The sequence below is a fragment of the Eucalyptus grandis genome, chromosome 6 (assembly GCF_016545825.1).
Source record: "Eucalyptus grandis isolate ANBG69807.140 chromosome 6, ASM1654582v1, whole genome shotgun sequence".
Lineage (NCBI taxonomy): Eukaryota > Viridiplantae > Streptophyta > Magnoliopsida > Myrtales > Myrtaceae > Eucalyptus > Eucalyptus grandis.
Window position 1 is genome coordinate 45542831 of NC_052617.1, and position 19721 is coordinate 45562551.

Here is a 19721-nt window from a genome sequence, read left to right on the forward strand (position 1 = left end):
GCAGAGTGATGGATATTCTCTTGGAAATGCAAGGTTAGATATATGCATTGGGATGTGAAGTTAAGAACTTGCAGAATGCAGAACAAGTCTCTTCGGGTTCATTAAATGATCAAATCCAAGCCCTTTCTCTCTAGATTCAGGCTAATGCTAAGGGTGAGGATGTTGCTCAGCTAAAGGAAGACTTTAAAAGGCTGGAAGGCATCGTTCGATCGATGGGAGATTTTCAGCTTGTTCGTGTTCCCAAGAATCCTTGACTTCATTTTCATCTCAATCTTTTTATGTTGGCAAAAAGGGGGAGAGTTGTGAGACTTGAAAAACTTTGAACTTAAATTTGTCGAACTTTTGGCTTGTTTATTTTGTGGTTTGTTTTGACTTGACTTGTGTTGTGTCTGGATGTGGACTAAATTTGGGATTTGGATTTGACTGCTTATTATTAACTACTATTGATATCTTATGGATGGCTTTATTGCATACTTGGACTAACCTATTTTACGTGGTTGCGAGATTCTAGTGTTATTCATTTAGCCATTTATCTATAAGATATGCATATGTGTTTGAGAAATGTTTTGCAGGTCAAAGTTTTCCAAATCTGCGGGAAAGTTTTGTCACCATCAAAAAGGGGGAGATTGTTGGAGAAATCCTCTTGAAGTGTTTTGAAGCTGACAAAACGTTTCCATCAGTCTAATATGAAGGCTTGCAGACTCTGCTATTTAAAGTCTGAAGACCTCCGGATAGCCAGACTCAAGACTCAAAGTCCATCCTCATTGACAGTTTCTAATCCGTTGAAGAAATGCTATCCAGAACTGGATATTTCATTAAGGATGTGACCTTATCGACTGGAGAAGATCTCTTGGCTGGATATGACATAACGGAATTCTTTATTTTGATCATAATTGATTTGAAGATTAAGGATCCGATGATTTGCAAAGTATACTTGGAAGGTTCTACTTATGGAAACCGAGATCCTAATTGTATGGGCGAACATGATTGATGGGTTATCGACATGTTCCTTTAATAGCTCGAATGATCTTCCTAATTGATTCCGTCCAACGGGTAGATTGGAGGAATTCCTTTGGTAAGTGCCAACGGGTATGATGGCATGAAGGAGTATATAAGGAAGACGTTCTAGTTGTTCGAGAAGGTGCGCGATAGAAGAATTCCAAAGTCTAAAGCTCCTTGTTCTCAGTCAATTCATTTGTTGAGATAAATCGTGTAAACAAAATAGAGTCCATATTTGTGAGAAACCTTGATGAAGTGTGGTAGAACATCTACATTGTGGAATCAAGGAAAAGTTGTGCTGTAACTTCTCTTTTGTTCATAGTAAAATCTAGTCGGTGGGCTGTCAGTGCGGAAGAGTGGACGTAGGCTTGGAATAAGCCGAACCACTATAAATCTTGTGTTTATTTCTCTCTTCCCTATCCTTTACTTTACTTTGATCGTATTTTTCTTTCTATCATTTGCCTAGAATTGCTTCCATATCTCAAGAATTTGTTTGTGCACCTATTCACCCCCATCTAGGTGATTATACTAGCTATCTCAGCCGGCCCTTCCCCCACCATTGTCGGCCCTTCGCGACGATGGTGGGGACGCGACAACGAGGGCTTAATCCTCACTGCTGGCAATCTCCATCTTTTTTTTTTAATTTAGTTTTAAATTAAATTAAATTAATATTTCTATTAATTATCTTCTCATATCAGCATGCAAAACAATATCTTTTTACACCTACCTCTCTTGAAAATCACAATGTCAGCATTTTGATTGGATTTTCTCACCATTGGTTTCCATTTTACTTTGATTTTGGCATTTAAGTGTTATTTTCCCAACTTTTGGCACTTAAATGTTCCTCATTACCAAGTTTTGGCATTCTAGGTGTCCGGCACTCCTTTTCAATATATAGTATATGGGTACTTCAAAATAGTTTTTTTTTTTTTTGCTAGAATAAACTTTTCATTTTAGAACAAAATGTTACAAAACGGATGCAGTACCTATATTAGAGCAATAGATTAAAGAAGACTCGATTAATACAATATTTTTAACTCTAGACGGGAGATCATGGAAAAGAAAAGATGATGTAGTGTCTATTTGATTAAAAGCCCATTTTGCAAGCACATGAGCAGCTCCATTCTTGGATCTTTGGGTCCAGGCAAGCTCTAACTAGGATTTTCCTGAAGTAGGAAGTGAGAATTTGCAACAAAAGGCTAAACACTCCAAGGGCAAAGCCACTTTTGTTGAATGGCATCAATCAAGACTTTGCAATCACTTTCAAAAATCATTTTTTGGAATCCGAGGGACTTAGCATAATTGCAGGTGAAAAGGAGAGTTGATGCTTCTGCTTCCACTGGTGAGTTCCAACGTCCTTTCCTTGTCCAAACTTGGACAATTGAGCCACTAGCCGATCGTGTAGTGATACCAATGGCTCCTTTGTCATTTTTTCCATAAATTCTTGTGAAACCAACTTAATTGCTTGGGAAGAAGTTTGAATAACTTGATCACGTAATATGGCATTCCTATAGCACCACATTCCAGTGCATAGAATTGTTATAAAGAGGGTGAAGAGTTTGTAATCAAAGCCCAATCTCTAAGCAATCCACTCGGGTCAAGAAAGTGGTTGATCATTTTCTCCGGTGTCAAGAAGTTCCAAGCATAAGAGATGATATCCCTAGGACTTTGTCTCCATAAAATCTGAGCGAAAGGACATGCTGTGAATAGATGGACTAAAGTTTTTTTTTTTTTTTTGAATTCTCCACACAATAGGCTTGAAAGACATGGAATGTGAAATTGCCTACCCAGTTTAGCTCTACAAGACAAGACATTAGCTGTTGTCCTCCAAAACATCATCTTGTGCCTCTCATGAACTCTAGCTTTCCATATTTCATTCCACATTCCAAAGTTGGGGTCATTCTCTATATGTATCTTAATGAGCTTATAAGCGGATTTAACCATAAAAATTCCATCAATAGTTGGCTACCATATTGGTTTATCCACCCAATGGAGGTTGGAATATGAATCCGGAGGATGGCTTGGACCGTGGTTGGGCAAAACACCTGAGTTAGACTATTTACATCCCAATTGTCCTAGGATATCCCAATTTTCCTAGGATAAAGAATCTCGCTATTTTTCTTTGCTTTAAAATGGGAACAAGATCTATACATACACAACAACTACTTTTACCCATTTATTACCAAAATATGTAGAATTCTATTTGACGAATTTGTAATATATAAAAATATCTATTACAAATTTATTATCGAAATACACATAAAAAAAAAGTTTCTGTAAAAGAAGATGGGTAGCAAAAGAAGGGAAAAACTCTGTTACTAGTTCTCCTATGGCTAGATCTTAGGCAAGCGCTACAGTTAATAGAGAAAGCATTTGCAAAGAGAACCCAGCTGATGGTGCCCAGTGGAAGGGCCGTCGCTAAATGTGTACCTACGCCCCGACCCAAAAAGTAATAACGGAAAAATAACGTTCCATTGCAGATTTCAAATCAACCTAAATGTTTCTTTACATCAACATTTTTTCATCCAGTTTAAACAAAAGCTGCATTTATTATCAACTTCGCAGGGATTGATCCCTTCTATGGGTGGGGCTAACTTGACCATTTAACAAAGAAAGATCAGGCCCGGGCTTAGGCCTGGGCGACTATTCACCAAAAACATAAGCCTCTGTAAACGGGCTAATGAGGCATGGGGGTCATATTGAATATGGACCCAAGTACAACTTGGGCTAACATTAGAGATGTTATAGTGACCATAGAAAGTAAATTAAAGGTAAAGCTCCCACAAAGCTTTTGAAGTAAGCATTAAGCAACACCAATGTCCTGTCTATAGTGGATAAGCAAGGAAAGACATGATCTCATTTTCCTTAAAAACTAATCATGTCAAAACTTCTTTTGATCTAGCCAAGTCCATTCTTATCACAGGTTGCTAATTTGGTAAGTTTTCTCGCACAATTTGATGGAGGAGTACCACTAAATACACAATGGATCGAGATCCCCTCTACTTAAAATTAGCTTCTATATTTACGACTTCTATTCTATATTTATACCCTATCAATAAGAGGATCAATGAATAAGACGTGGAACCTAGCCTTACATAATTACTCTTCTCATCTATCCTCCCCATCGCTTCGATAGCAACTATGACGCCCCGACCTACGCAACCGCCTGTTTCGAGGTTACTTGAGGTTAACAGTCTCCTTGAGGTCGCCCAAGATACAAACAACGGCGTGGTCTTAGTAAGGCCTTGACCTAGGGCAATTTGTTAGAATATTTAATGGTTAAAGCATGCTTTCCCTTAATAGTTTAAATGTTTAAACATTTAGAACAGTCAACATTGTTCTCACAAATGTCATGAGATACAGGAGAAATTAAACAATGAAGACGGAAGCAGCAGAGTTGTAGTATTACAGCTAGAAAGTGTGGCTTGTCATGAAGATGGTAATTACAAGCAGAAGCACAAATCTTGGAAATCTCTTTGTTTATTTGTCGATTTGGTTGAGCTTGCCGAGGCCATTGCAACGTTGGCACACAATCTGAGATTGGTCCTTCCTCGCGGCATTGGCTCTCAACGTCGCCGCCGACTGCCGGACAAAACCAGCACCGTCGCATTCAGGACACCTGTGCACAGCATTACAGTCACAAGTCATTCACGAGCAGCTGATGAAATCGGTTGACGTACAATAAAGATAGCAGGATATATGAGGGAAAAAACTATCAGTTACGATTGCCGTCCTCTAGATTCAGAATCTATACATCCTCAGTATAAGCTCGGCTTGAATTTTGAGCGTTAGATATCTAATTGATGTATCAACGTTATCAGCAAGGAGAATTAGTAAGAAAGGAGCGAGCTCACGAATCCAGAGAGAGCGTGGGGGAATCGGAATACTGACGTGTCCTTGCGGGAGAAGAGAATGGGGAAGGCAGTTCCGACCAGAGCCACCACGGCCGCGCCGGCAATCAGGTACGTCGTGCCATCGGCCGAGACGTCGCCGACTGCTGCAACCACCGCCAGGCTCCTCCTCTTCTTCTTTGCCAACATCTGATTGGCCAACGATCTGCCGACGGAGGACGACAGTGAAATGCAAGCCGTTCTGGCCGGCTGAATCAGTGGATTAGAGCGTAAAACCGTCGGCGGAGGAGCGGGTGATGCCATTTTTTGGAGGGTTGAAATTGTGACTTTAGGAAAATGTGGGTTTTGTAGATACAGAGATTAGAGAATCGAAGTGGATTTGGTCGCGGCTTCGTGGATAAGGGCCACGTCAGGGAGCTCTAGATCCTGACGAGTCTTCTGGATAAGGAGAGATAAGCCCTTGTCCACCACCGGTCATTGTCCAATTGTCCAATTCTATATAATTTTTTAAAAAACTTTTGACTTTCTCCTGCGCTAAAAAATATTAAAACATACCACCTTGATTTTAAATGCGCTACATCAGCACATTAATTTAGGTGATGGCTAAGAGGACTTGATTGAATGGATCCAAAATGCTTATGACTTGATTACACGTTTTGCAAATGTTTAGGACTTGATTGCACATTAGACAATACGGTTATAATTGTTAGTGCAATTTTTTTTAAATTTCTCTTTGCAAATGTTTAGGACTTGATTGCACATTAGACAATACGCTTATAATTGTAAGTGCAATTTTTTAAAATCTCTTTTCTCTCTGCGTAAGATCAGTTGAAAAAAAGGTTGCAATTTCCATTACGATTGAGGAGTTCTCATTTTTTCCCCTAATTTCTTTCAAACATTTACTTTTTTTGAGCTTTGAATTGATCTAATGTAGACATTTCAACGCCCCCAACACCCCCCCAAACACAATCCCAATCTTTGTTTGCAGTTTGGATGAAAAGTTGATGATGCAGGTGCTTGCGATTTAATGAGGTGAATATTACGCAAAAATAGGCCTTAACTCATGTATGATTTTAAACGACCTTTATTCATTTTGTAATCCGGGGTTGATACCAAAAACCCAATCACTTTTCTTCTTGTTCATTTTTGGCGACATTCGTTGTTGCGTAAAGTATAGCTTAAAAAAGGATGTCACTGCTTAATCAATTCTTTGATGGGATAATGACATAAATAGTTTCTAAACTTTGATCAAATATGCAATGTAGTCCATGAACTTTTTATTTGTTCAATGTAGTAATTGGATTTTTTTATACATATTTAACTTATCCCTAAACTATATGAAAATATTCAAAATTGTCTTTCGATTAATTCAAATTTAAGGACACTATTGAATATTTTCCTATAGTTTAGGGATTAAATTGAACATGTACCAAAAGCTCAAGAACCACATTGAACAAATTAAAAATTATTAATCACATACATTGAGTTACAATTCACGGACCACATTAAGTTCAAGGCTATATTGCATATTCTGTAATTTTCCCTTCTTTTATTCACTTTTTTTTTTTGTTGTTTTTATTTATTTGAATAAGTAAAAATAAAATAATATCATGTTCATAAATAAAAATAAAATAAAATCATGTTCGGATAGCAGACAAATATTTCCCCAGCAAAGAGTTGAAAAAAGAAATAACCCGAAACCTTACATATCATTTTTTAGTTACGGCAATCACTCAAACATATAACTTTTGAAGCTTTCATATATTTATGCAACATTTTAACCCATGAATTTGCAAATTTATATGAAAAAATCCTCTCTTTATAGGAGAATTGCTCACACAATCCTGGAGAAAGACTCGCGTTGTTGTCATCTACTGACATATACATCGACCTTACTAGTACCGAAGATTTTAGTGAACTCATATGTGGTTCCTAGTAGTAAACATGTTCGTCCATAATCAGTAATTTCATTAATTAAGATACATGTAAGTTTTAAGACATCTTGCGCAACACTTAATAAAACCCAACCATAATATATGCCTTAATCTCAATTCATGCCGGCGCGAGGTGAGCGCATGTCTGGTATAAATGGTTCGTGTCACTCATCTGTTGCCTTCAAATTCCTAGACCCCCATAAAACTCATGGCCATAATGGATATCTCCACATCATCTTTATATACCATTAAATACTTTTTTTAATTGAAAAGGAAGTTATGGACGGTTATGTATGATTAAAGGTAATCGTGGCAATTAAATAAAAATTAACCGGCGTCCACTTTTCTTCCACTAATCCCTCCTCACTTCATGCACCATCATCATCCCCGCTCTTCTTTTTGTGCACATGCACATGCTTATGGTGTAGCATCATCATTAGATCCAACGTGGTTGTCTAGTCTTTTATCCTTGTCTCTGAGGATTGGAGCTGATCCCCAGTTCTTAATTAAGCTTTAACGGGGCGAAAGGAGAAAAGAGGAAGGAGCCCCTCGTCCCAAGCAATGAATATATGCCCGCTAAAGCGAAAACCAAGAAGCTACTAAGAAAATCGTAGAGAAACCCCGAGAAAGGTTGAGTGACAAACCGCCGCTCATCACTCCCCTGCTACTTTCCCTGCTCCTAAATCTAATCCCACTTGCATGGACCGTTTCCTTGGCGCTTCCACTATCTATTAACCCCCCCATGACCTTGCGGTTTTCAAGCCACTCTCCCTCTCCCTCTCTCTCTCTCTTTCTAACTCTGTCTTTCACCTTCTGTACGCATCGACCATTGTATCACAAGCACGGCTCCAGTTGTTGAGAAAGAGAGAGAAATGTCAACATCACTTTTCATACCAATCCTCCTCCATTTGCTGACTTCCCTCTCTGTTTCAAGTATGTTTATGTTCCCTTCCTTCTCATCTGAAAGACTGGTTGGAGATGATTCCGCTCGCTAGCGTGAGTATAATTTCACGTGCTGTCTTTTCTTGTTTATGCAGATGGGGCACAGCTAATTCTAGTCAACAACTGCAACGAGACCATATGGCCCGGCATCCTTGGTGGTGCGGGCCACCCCTCCCCCCGGGAAGGCGGCTTCATCCTCACCAGTGGCGAGGAGGTCGTGCTCGATGTGCCTGAGAAGTGGTCAGGCAGGATCTGGGGCAGGCAAGGCTGCTGCTTCGACGGGGCTGGGAAGGGGTCGTGTGACACGGGCGACTGCTCTGGCCTGCTGCATTGCCAGGGCACGGGCGGAACCCCTCCAGCGACAGTTGTGGAGATGACGCTCGGATCCGCCAGCTCGCCCCTGCATTTCTACGACGTCAGCCTGGTGGACGGGTTCAACCTGCCGGTGTCGATGAAGCCGGTCGGGGGTGGGGTCGGATGCGGCGTCGCCTCATGTGAGGTCGATTTGAACGTGTGTTGCCCCTCGGCATTGGAGGTGAGGAAAGGTGACAGGGTCGTCGGGTGCAAGAGCGCCTGCTTGGCGATGCAATCGGCTAAGTATTGCTGCACCGGCATGTACTCGAATCCCAACACCTGCAAGCCAACCGTATTTGCTAATCTGTTCAAGGCTGTTTGCCCCAAAGCCTATAGTTACGCTTTCGATGACTCCTCTAGTCTCAATAGATGCAGGGCGTCAAGGTATGTGATCACCTTTTGCCCCCCAATTTGATGTGGAGTGAACAGGAAGAGCAGCCATAAGTGCTAAGTTCAGTAGTGGGAGTGCTTTTAGTACATTTCTGAGTTGGGTCTTGTTCCAGACAAATATAAGTATATTTCCTTCAATTAGATTAGCATCTCTGTTAAAGGAACAAATCAATGCGAATTGGAGATGGCAACGGAATCGGATGTTGGTTTTCCTCGTTCTCTGTTATGCTGTTCAGTTTGAAACTGTCATCCGTTGGGAATGAGATTCAAATGAATGTCCATCCCCTCTTAAAACAAATGCACAGAAATTTGTATGTGAGAAGACTCGACACCGAATGGATCAGAGGTTCCACTTTTGACATATTCAATGGCTTTAACACACTGGTCAAAGATTCCGTTCCGCCTGAAATAATTGTCCTCCCCAAGCTAGGAATCTGATGCTTGTCATGAACAGGAAACAGTGCAATCGATTATCAGAAACCCATCTTTGTTATTCGCTTCTCTGTTGAGCCAATTAGAAGTCCGCGTAATTTTTTACTGTACGAAGTTAAACATGGTGGAGTGATGTGAGTTGTTATCTATCTCGTTTGGCATCAATAAATTGGATAATTCAGACGGCAAATTGATCTTGAATTGAGTTCAAACAAGCATTTGCAAGACCATTCTCAATCCCCACTTACCGTCACCATGTAAACTGTCAGATGCAATTTCCTTCTCGACCATATCTGCACACATTCTTTCACTCAAATGCTTCTCAAGCTTCCCATCCTTTGTAAATCTTCATCATGACACCTTATCGATGCCCCTGTCTCCGACAACATAAATTATCTCTGCAATCTCAGATTGAGGGGAAAATAGCAGAGAGCTTTTGCAGGGATTCCTTGGAGCTTAGATCTTGAGCTTGTTGTTGGAAATTTCGCATCTAGGGGACTTCACAGCTCTGACACTCAGTCATTGGCATGCTCCTACCATTAACTTTTTCTTTTTCAAGCCTCTGCATTAGGCTCCTGTGATTGCTCCTTTAGTTGTTCTCTTTAGACCACGTCATCTAGCATGTCCTGCACGCCATATTTCACATATCTCCCCATGCAATTGTTGGGATTTCATGAATCATGTATAAGAAAATTAACGAAATAAACGCAGCGGAAACAAAAGATAAATATTACACATGATTCTCCTTAGGCGTTGTTCGTGCGTTTTAATCAAAAATCTAAACATAAAAGGGAGTTAAACGAAATACCTCTCGAAGTGCACTTTGAAACGAGTCGGTTCGGTTGTTCTACAATTTGAGTCCCACAAGCGTCGGACCTCTAGTTCAGACACACCAACAACGAACGTCGAACGGAGGAGAGAACTTTCGGATATCCACAACTTCGATCGTGCTAGCAATCACGTGGAAAGAATCCGTCGTATTCTTGATGTATAATAGTCACGGCCCGAACGAGAGAATTGTTTCTCTTCCTCGTGTCTCAAAGACACAAGAACACACGCACACTTTTTCTCAATATTCAGCAACTAGAGAACTCTAAATATTTGTTCATGGTGAAGAGCGGATCCGGAACAAGAAGACAATACACACGAAGTCTTTTTCAATTTTTCAGCAGCTCTTTTACACTCGTCCCTCACTCATTTTATATCAAAAATGACCAGCAACGGTTGCTGATCAATGGACGATCAGCAACCGTTGCTGATCGTCCATAGTGGACGATCATGCATGAGCGGTTGCTCATGCACGACCATGCACGATTGTGGCATGGTGGTCAGCGGTTGCTGACCATCAATGCTACGTGCATAATGGTCAGCAACCCGCTGACCATTACGCTTCAGTGCATGTGCACGAATTCGTGCACATGCATGAAGCTTTACTTTTTTTTTTTTTTTTTAAATTATTTATTAATAAGTTAATTTAGGGCATACTACTAACAATCTCCCACTTGCACTAAAGCCAACTTATTTGGTATGTTAACATATATCCACTTTGGGCATGCGTGTGCATCGTGTGCATCATATGCAAATAGGCTCGTGACTATAATACAAATTAAATTAAATCTCATTTAATTTAATTTCAAATCGACTCAATTCGATGCAATAATTGCAAACATATTTGCAATAATATTTCTCTCTTGTTCCACGTCACTCTAGTTGTTTATGGTGTGTGACATCCCTAGGTTCATCACTAAGCTGGTAGTAAGACTTGTACTAACACATTAGTACTTCCAAAAGAATTAATTGTCCCGATTAATCTTTTAGGTCCTACAAGCCACGATTGACATCTAGCAATATATCATGGCTACTCAGATAGTGTGAATACTTTAAGAACATAATGAACCTGTCAGCTTTGGCTACAGTGTAATTGAATCCCTCTGTCTTACTATGTCCCGATCAAACAAAGACCATGGAATATTTGTCAAGTCATTAATTCGATCATATGCACAAATCTAATTGACATGCATTTTATTCGAGACATAAACAATTTATTCTCGATTACAACCCCGGCCGAGGATTTCAATGCAAAGTCACAATTAGATCGCATAGGACATCATTATCATACCTTGCATATAACAAGGAGACAGATTCCATATTGCGCACACGTGTAACTTCGTATATGAACAAACTATGACCATCAAGTATAAAGACGGATCGACGACCCGGCATTATGTGCACCCGTGAACCATAGTTGTTCGATACACAAGTTAACACCGTGCCTCAGTCTAAGGATTATTTGCACAAGACCAAAGCATGAACAATTAGACATTGACCACGCTAAAAGCTTCCATGTCGCTAATCGTTCCATATGCGTCACGTTCAGTGAATTTGTCTAATACAAACACCTGTGTTCTAACTCGGGCATCATAATACCCAATGACATGTGACTCATCATTCCCTTAAGTATCCAATACTTAATGGCGAAGTTAAGAACACACCGGTCTCAACAGGATTATTAATATCCACTTAATAATCCATCGACCGGGAACAATTTAAAGATTCAGTCTAACTATGAACCCGTCACATATATTCTTGACGTCTCAAGAATAGGTCTAGTTGCAACCGATCTTATGGAATCATTCATCAATATAAAATAATTGGACAAATGAATGAATACGTCGTTGCCATTAATTAAATAATAATAATGAAAGTACAACTGAAATCCCTAATATGTAACTATTACATAGTAGCTTTAGGGCATACATCCAACAATTTCCCGTTGCACTAAAGCCAGCTTGTGCAGTACCTCAAACCCATTTTGTCAATATGTCTTTCAAAAGCGACGAGGTAAGGCCTTAGTGAAAGGATCTGCCACGTTTTCTGTTGAGGCAATTTTCTGCAAGGCGATATCACCTCTCCCAACAATTTCTCGATGAGATGGAAGCGTCTCTCAATATGCTTGGACTTGGTGAGACCTTGGTTCCTTAGCTTGAGCTATTGCCCCATTGTTGTCACAAAACAATGTGATCGGTTGCTCAATTGAAGGAACAACTCCAAGTTCAGAAATAAACTTCTTCATCCAAGCGGCTTCCTTTGCTGCTTCAGAAGCAGCTACATACTCTACCTCAGTGGTGGAATCAGCAGTTATACTTTGTTTGGAACTTTTCCAACTAACTGCACCACCATTGAATGTAAAGACAAACCCAGATGTAGACTTATAATCATTAGGATCCGATTGAAAATCGGAATCAGTATAAGCTACAACTTTAAATTCTCCTTCTCCATATATCAAGAATAAATCTTTAGTCCTTCGCAAGTACTTAAGAATATTCTTGATTGCTATCCAAAGTGCTCTTCTCCCTGGATCGGACCGATATCTCGCCGGTAATACTTACAGCATGCGCAATATCGGTCTAGTACATAGCATAGCATACATTATGCTTCCAATAGCGGATGCATATGGTATCTTTGCCATCCGCTCTCTTTCTTCAGGAGTGTTGGGACACATCTCCTTAGAAAGACGGATCCCTTGCCTAAAAGGCAATAATCCTCTCTTGGAACATTGCATGTTAAACCGTGTTAACACTTTGTCTATGTACGTAGATTGTGAGAGGCCAATCAATCGTCTTGATCTATCTCTATAGATCTTGATACCTAAAATGTAGGTTGCCTCTCCTAAATCTTTCATGGAGAATTTCTGTGACAAGAATAGTTTTATTGATGATATCATTGGTACATCATTTCCAATCAAAAGTATATCATCAACATACAAAACTAGAAATGCAATTGCACTCCCACTGATCTTCTTGTATACACAAGGTTCATCCGGATTTTTGATGAAGCCAAACGATTTGACTACCTCATCAAAACGAATGTTCCAACTTCGGAGGCTTGTTTGAGTCCATAAATGGATCTCTTAAGCTTACACACCTTCTTTTTTCACTATTGGATTCAAAACCCCGTGGCTGTTCCATATAGATGTCCTCATCGAGAAAACCATTTAGAAAAGCCGTTTTGACATCCATCTGGAATATCTCATAATCAAGGTGTGCAGCTATAGCCAACATAATCCGAATGGATTTTAGCATGGCCACAGGTGAGAAAGTTTCGTCATAATCAATTCCTTCTTTTGACGATATCCTTTCGCCACCAGCCGTGCTTTATAAATTCAATTTGACCTTCAACATTCATCTTCCTCTTGAAGATCCATTTACAGCCAATTGGTACAATACCATCGGTGTGTCAGTCAAGGTCCAAACCTCATTGGAATACATTGAATCCATTTCGGATTTCATGGCTTCTAGCCATTTACCATAATCGATGTCCAACATCGCCTCCTCATAGGTTTTAGGATCACCGGGTTGATCACTATCATTCACAATGAATAATGGTTCAAAATGATCGACCCAGCATCTTCCATAGATTCATACTTCTTCTGTAATTCATTATTCATAGAAGCAAGCATATATGACCTAACTTTTAAGTCATCATCACGCCACTTATCATAAGTGACACGCTCCTCTTGGGTCCCACCCTCGGGAAAGGAGGTTGGCATCTTTTCATCAAGCACATACCCAATTTTTCTGAATTGAGAACAATTCTCAAATTCCTCACCCATCAGTGAAATTGGGTCCAGTCAAACAATTCTTGTCAAGTATAGAAGCGAGTGGGTTTGTGGTCACCATTTTCGAGTAATAATATATCTTTGCAGAAAATAAATTGTTAGCCGTTGTATCTTTCAAAGTAACTATTTCATTTTGGCCTTTAAATGAAATAGATCCTCCCACTAAATTTATATTCGAATCCCATACTCCTTAAGATGGGAAGCGGTAATCTTTGTTGGGTAAAGATTACTAGTGGGGATTGAGTCCCACTAGTCCAAAGTCCACCTCACCTAACAGCTTATTGGTGTCCTATGAACTTAGTGAGTGAACCAGCTTGTTCAACACATCATATGCGAGTCCCAATCATAACTTCGCCACCAGCCGTGCTTTATAAATTCCAATTTGACCTTCAACATTCATCTTCCTCTTGAAGATCCATTTACAGCCAATTGGTACAATACCATCAGGCAGGTCAGTCAAGGTCCAAACCTCATTGGAATACATTGAATCCATTTCGGATTTCATGGCTTCTAGCCATTTACCATAATCGATGTCCAACATCGCCTCCTCATAGGTTTTAGGATCACCGGGTTGATCACTATCATTCACAATGAATAATGGTTCAATATGATCAACCGAGTGTCTATAACGGCAGTGGGCGAGACGTTCTCGCACTTCTCCTAAGAGGTTGTGTATCGAAGCTCCCACCGAATCGAGAGATTGGTATCTCGAACTCGGTTGTTTGATACTTCATTATTTTCTTCTTGTAAGACTATTTTCCGCCCAAAGACCACTTTCTTGGACGAACTGATTCTCCAAAAAGGAAGCGTGCTTGCATACCAAAATTCTTTGGTCTGAATGAAAATAGAAATAATATCCAAGAGTTTCCTTTGGATATCCAATGAAGTGACCTTGTTCGGATCTTGCCTCCAATTTTTCCATTTTCAGCTTTTTCACAAAAGCTGGACAACCCCAAATCTTAATATGATTAAGACTAGGTTTCCTACTATGCCATATCTCATAGGGCGTAGTTGGAACAGATTTGGACGGCACTCTATTCGGTATATATACAGCTGTCTCAAGGGCATATCCCCAAAGGGATATTGGCAAATCGGTGTAACTCATCATAGATCGTACCATATCTAATAAAGTACGATTTCTTCGTTCGTATACACCATTATGTTACGGTTCCGGGAGGTGTCCATTGTGATAAAATGCCATTCTCTTTAAGAAAGTCCAGAATTCGGTACTAAGGTATTCACCTCCTCGATCGATCGAAGAGCCTTAATACATTTTCCTGTTTGTTTCTCAACTTCAGCTTTGAATTCCTTGAACTTTTCAAAGGATTCAGATTTATACTTCATGAGGTATAAATAACCATACCGTGACCGATCATCGGTGAAGGTAATGAAGTAATTATAACCGCCTCTAGCAGATTCATTAATTGGTCCACATACATCCGTATGTATTAATCCTAATATGTCGGCGGCTCGCGCACTTTGTCCCACAAAGGCGCTTTGGTCATTTTTCCTAGAAGACATGCCTCACAAGTCGAGTATGATTCAAAATTTGAAGGATCAATGTATCCATCGTACTCAACTTGTTAATTCTGTCTTCTCAATATGACCTAATCGGAGATGCCAAACATACTTTTTATTTGGACCGTCTCTAGGGCGTTTATTAGTTATGGCATTTATATCAATTCTATTTTGCTTATTGACATTGGTAATCACATTACCGGACATTGTAATGGTATAAAGATTGTTGGTTAATATGCAAGAACCAACACATATTCTATTATGATAAATAGAACATACATCATCAACAAAAGAAAATTCATAATTCTCTTTACCCAAACGAGGTACGAGATGATGTTCCTAACAGCATTCTTATAATGCAAACAGTTCTTTAATACCATTACATGTCCAGAAGGCAAACATAAACGAAAAGTCCCTATAGCTAATGCAGCAACTCTTGCTCCATTGGCAAACGTCGAGACAATCTCATTTCGCCCTAGCATCCTCGCTTATTTCAGTTCTGCAAAGACATACAAATATGTGAAGTTGCAGCAGAATCTAGAACCCATGAGCTGGATTCAGCACTAACCATAAGATTGGTTTCAATAAGCATAGACACCATACCTTCATAAGGTCGGTTCTTGGGCTTGACCTTCAAGCTCGCGAGGTACCTCTTACAGTTCCTCCTCCAGTGCCCTTTGACACCACAGTAATGACATTTCCCTTTATCAATCATGGGTTTTGGTTGCACAACAGGTTTGGGCCTCTTCCATTTATTCTTCTTTAAAACGGTCTTACCCTTTGAAGAAGAAGCCTTAGCCATAGCCACTACATTTGGCCTCGTGTTATGCATTTCCTTCTCATAAACTACCAGCATGCTATGTAACTCAGCAAGAGTTTTCTCCATCTTATGCATGTGGAAGTTTTGGACAAAACCGAGAAGGAATCGGGTAAAGATGGAGGATCAAATCCACAGACTAACTCATTGTCCATAACGAGATTCAGCCTAGCCAATTCTTCAATGTGCCGATCATTTTCAAAGCATGATCATTAACAGATGATCCTTCAGCCATCCTCATACGGTACAATGCCTTAGATATCTCATATCTAGAGGTTCGACCATTCTCATCAAAGTATTCCTTTAAGTGCAAAATGATCGACCCAAAGATCTTCCATAGATTCATACTTCTTCGTAATTCATTATTCATAGAAGCAAGCATATATGACCTAACTTTTAAGTCATCATCACGCCACTTATCATAAGTGACACGCTCCTCTTGGGTCCCACCCTCGGGAAAGGAGGTTGGCATCTTTTCATCAAGCACATACCCAATTTTTTCTGAATTGAGAACAATTCTCAAATTCCTCACCCGATCGGTGAAATTGGGTCCAGTCAAACAATTCTTGTCAAGTATAGAAGCGAGTGGGTTTGTGGTCACCATTTTCAGAGTAATAATATATCTGTTGCAGAAAATAAATTGTTAGCCGTTGTATCTTTCAAAGTAACTATTTCATTTTGGCCTTTAAATGAAATAGATCCTCCCACTAAATTTATATTCGAATCCCATACTCCTTAAGATGGGAAGCGGTAATCTTTGTTGGGTAAAGATTACTAGTGGGGATTGAGTCCCACTAGTCCAAAGTCCACCTCACCTAACAGTTATTGGTGTCCTATGAACTTAGTGAGTGAACCAGCTTGTTCAACACATCATATGCGAGTCCCAATCATAACTTCGGCCTCTAGACCATGAAAGCCTCACCTAACAGTTATTGGCATCATGATCATAGTTAAGTCTAGCCCATCGTCTCATGCAAGTATTGAAAACACAAATAATTCCCTCACCTAACAGTTATTGGAAATCATTTGGCTCCAACCCCACAGCATCATATGCATAATGGAGTGGTCCAATATTATAAATGGTAATTAACCCCTATGTATCCATAACCGGTTAATTAACCACTATAATATTGGATCAAACCACGACGATGGAAGGCCACGAGTCCGAAACCCGTTTCGACTTAATATTCTTTGTAAGGAGATTTGGGTCGTTATTAACGGTCTCACTTTGCACATTAACCGGTTTAACATGCACGATACCATAAACACAATAAATAAATAGATATCACATAATATCTATCCTATGTGGTGATCATGGAATTATGGTTCAATGGGTCTCGAGCCAAAGAGACCCATTTAGCCATTTTAATGTTTTAATTATATGGACCTGCTCTTCACTTTTCTTCAATCTTTGAACTCTTCAAAGACCGGGCCTAAAGAGCTCACCGGTTTAATGGCTCCTCCAATGGCTCCTCCTCTCTTGTAGTATTTACATCAATAATTGAAATACTATACTAAAATTACATTTCATAAAAATAAATATAAAAGGAAGGACGCAGCCTCCATTTAATAATTACATCCCCAAAAAGAATACCTGTAATCATCATACATTCATCCATACAATAATCACAACATTTAGGGATTTTTCCATGATCACCACCCTTCCTTATGAGCCATAAATTCAAAATTTAAAGCTCTGGAAGGCATGCATAAAATTCTGCATATCACTTGTAGAATATAAACACAAAGTATAACAAATTACGGATTTTTGATTCAAAATTGATTTAGTTCTAATTTTTTGCTTAGTTGATTAAATTTATCATATAAATTAATCAACTTCTATAGGCCACATAAGAGTAAGAGAACCAATTCTCTTAACAAAATAAATTGCCCATTAGAACGCAAAAACATATTTGAACTATAAATCAATTAAACGCACGAAAACGCCTAAGGTTGGCTCTGATACCACTAATGGGATTTCATGAATCATGTATAAGAAAATTAACGAAATAAACGCAGCGGAAACAAAAGATAAATATTACACATGATTCTCCTTAGGCGTTGTTCGTGCGTTTTAATCAAAAATCTAAACATAAAAGGGAGTTAAACGAAATACCTCTCGAAGTGCACTTTGAAACGAGTCGGTTCGGTTGTTCTACAATTTGAGTCCCACAAGCGTCGGACCTCTAGTTCGGACACACCAACAACGAACGTCGAACGGAGGAGAGAACTTTCGGATATCCACAACTTCGATCGTGCTAGCAATCACGTGGAAAGAATCCGTCGTATTCTTGATGTATAATAGTCACGGCCCGAACGAGAGAATTGTTTCTCTTCCTCGTGTCTCAAAGACACAAGAACACACGCACACTTTTTCTCAATATTCAGCAACTAGAGAACTCTAAATATTTGTTCATGGTGAAGAGCGGATCCGGAACAAGAAGACAATACACACGAAGTCTTTTTCAATTTTTCAGCAGCTCTTTTACACTCGTCCCTCACTCATTTTATATCAAAAATGACCAGCAACGTTTGCTGATCAATGGACGATCAGCAACCGTTGCTGATCGTCCATAGTGGACGATCATGCATGAGCGGTTGCTCATGCACGACCATCGTGCATGAGCAACCGCTCATGCACGATTGTGGCATGGTGGTCAGCGGTTGCTGACCATCAATGCTACGTGCATAATGGTCAGCAACCGCTGACCATTACGCTTTTACGTGCATGTGCACGAATTCGTGCACATGCATGAAGCTTTACTTTTTTTTTTTTTTTTAAATTATTTATTAATAAGTTAATTTAGGGCATACTACTAACAGCAATACCCACAATTATGATCATCCCCTCGTGAAAATATCGCTCACCAAATGATCATAGTAAAATTTGATGTAAAGCTCTCACCCTGCTCTCTTCTCTGCATTCGCCACCCATAGCCACCGTGCCATGTGGTTGCCGAAGTCACTTGACGTCGCCACCTCCAGTGAAACCACTGCTGACCACAGCGGAAAGACCGCCGCTGCCACCGCTGCCGCAGCCGCCAAGACAGTCGGCCACCATCCATCTTTCGTACTAGCTAGTTACTGTATGCCATCGCTAGGCGTTGGCTGGGTCGACCCCTATTTGGGGCCCTAGCATATCAAAAAAGGGAAAGGAGTAAGAGTCGAAAAGCAAAAAAGCAAACGAGAGAAAAAGGTGAGTGCTGTTGGTGTGTGTGGCCAAGACCGAGTGATAAGAGAGGAGACACAGGGCGGCTCACCGAGAGCAACGCACCGGAGAAGAAGGGCTCCAAAGCAGCGGCTCCTGGCAACGATTTGACGGCCAAATGTTGACAAAATTGACTTAAATTTTAGGTTATTATTTATGAGATTGAGGGCTATGAATTTTTCTCGTTTGTTGAGAATCTTATCCAAATTCTCCGATCGCAATTATAGTTTTCTTATTTTGCTTTGTGTTAATCCACTTAGTATTAAGCCTATCATTATTGTATATGACTAGAGAAAAACATTTTGTATATCCTATTACTTTCAATGATTAGTGAAAGTTTTTGGGTGGTCTGTGAGTTTTTCCTCATTGAATTTTCACGTAAAATCTCGACATATTTATTGTTTTTATCTCCTTATCATTTTAGAGTTATATTTTTTTATTGTGAGGTTGTTTTGTCTAGTTGTTGCTAGGGTTAAGTCGATTTCAGTGGGCTTAGTTTAGGGGAGATATTAATCCTAGATTGGATTAGTTTTAGGTCAATTGTTATCTCATGTCTCCCCACCACTAAGCACAATAATTGGTGGAAAAATTAAGTACTCCCAAACAGAAACAGACAGCAAGGAATAAAATAAGAACGGCGGAAGAGATGGCACGGTAC

General features: G+C 39.8%; 2 protein-coding genes across 3 annotated transcripts; one reads left to right on the plus strand and one right to left on the minus strand.

Moving 5' to 3' along the window:
• Nucleotides 1-4289: 4289 nt before the first annotated feature.
• Nucleotides 4290-5220, minus strand: LOC104426453. 2 transcript variants are annotated; one of them, XM_010039517.3, is made up of 2 exons: nucleotides 4891-5186; nucleotides 4290-4618 (listed from the first exon to the last, which is right to left on the minus strand). In XM_010039517.3, the coding sequence occupies exons 1-2, from the start codon at nucleotides 5151-5153 to the stop codon at nucleotides 4480-4482; spliced, it is 402 nt and encodes a 133-aa protein (XP_010037819.1). In that variant the 5' UTR covers nucleotides 5154-5186; the 3' UTR covers nucleotides 4290-4479. The 2 variants fall into 2 exon arrangements, with proteins under 2 accessions (XP_010037819.1, XP_039171046.1); XM_039315112.1 differs by having other exon boundaries at nucleotides 4477-4618; nucleotides 4854-5220.
• A 2137-nt stretch (nucleotides 5221-7357) lies between these two features.
• Nucleotides 7358-8696, plus strand: LOC104426452 (thaumatin-like protein). Its single transcript, XM_010039516.3, has 2 exons — nucleotides 7358-7717; nucleotides 7822-8696. The coding sequence occupies exons 1-2, from the start codon at nucleotides 7657-7659 to the stop codon at nucleotides 8493-8495; spliced, it is 735 nt and encodes a 244-aa protein (XP_010037818.2). The 5' UTR covers nucleotides 7358-7656; the 3' UTR covers nucleotides 8496-8696.
• Nucleotides 8697-19721: the final 11025 nt, after the last annotated feature.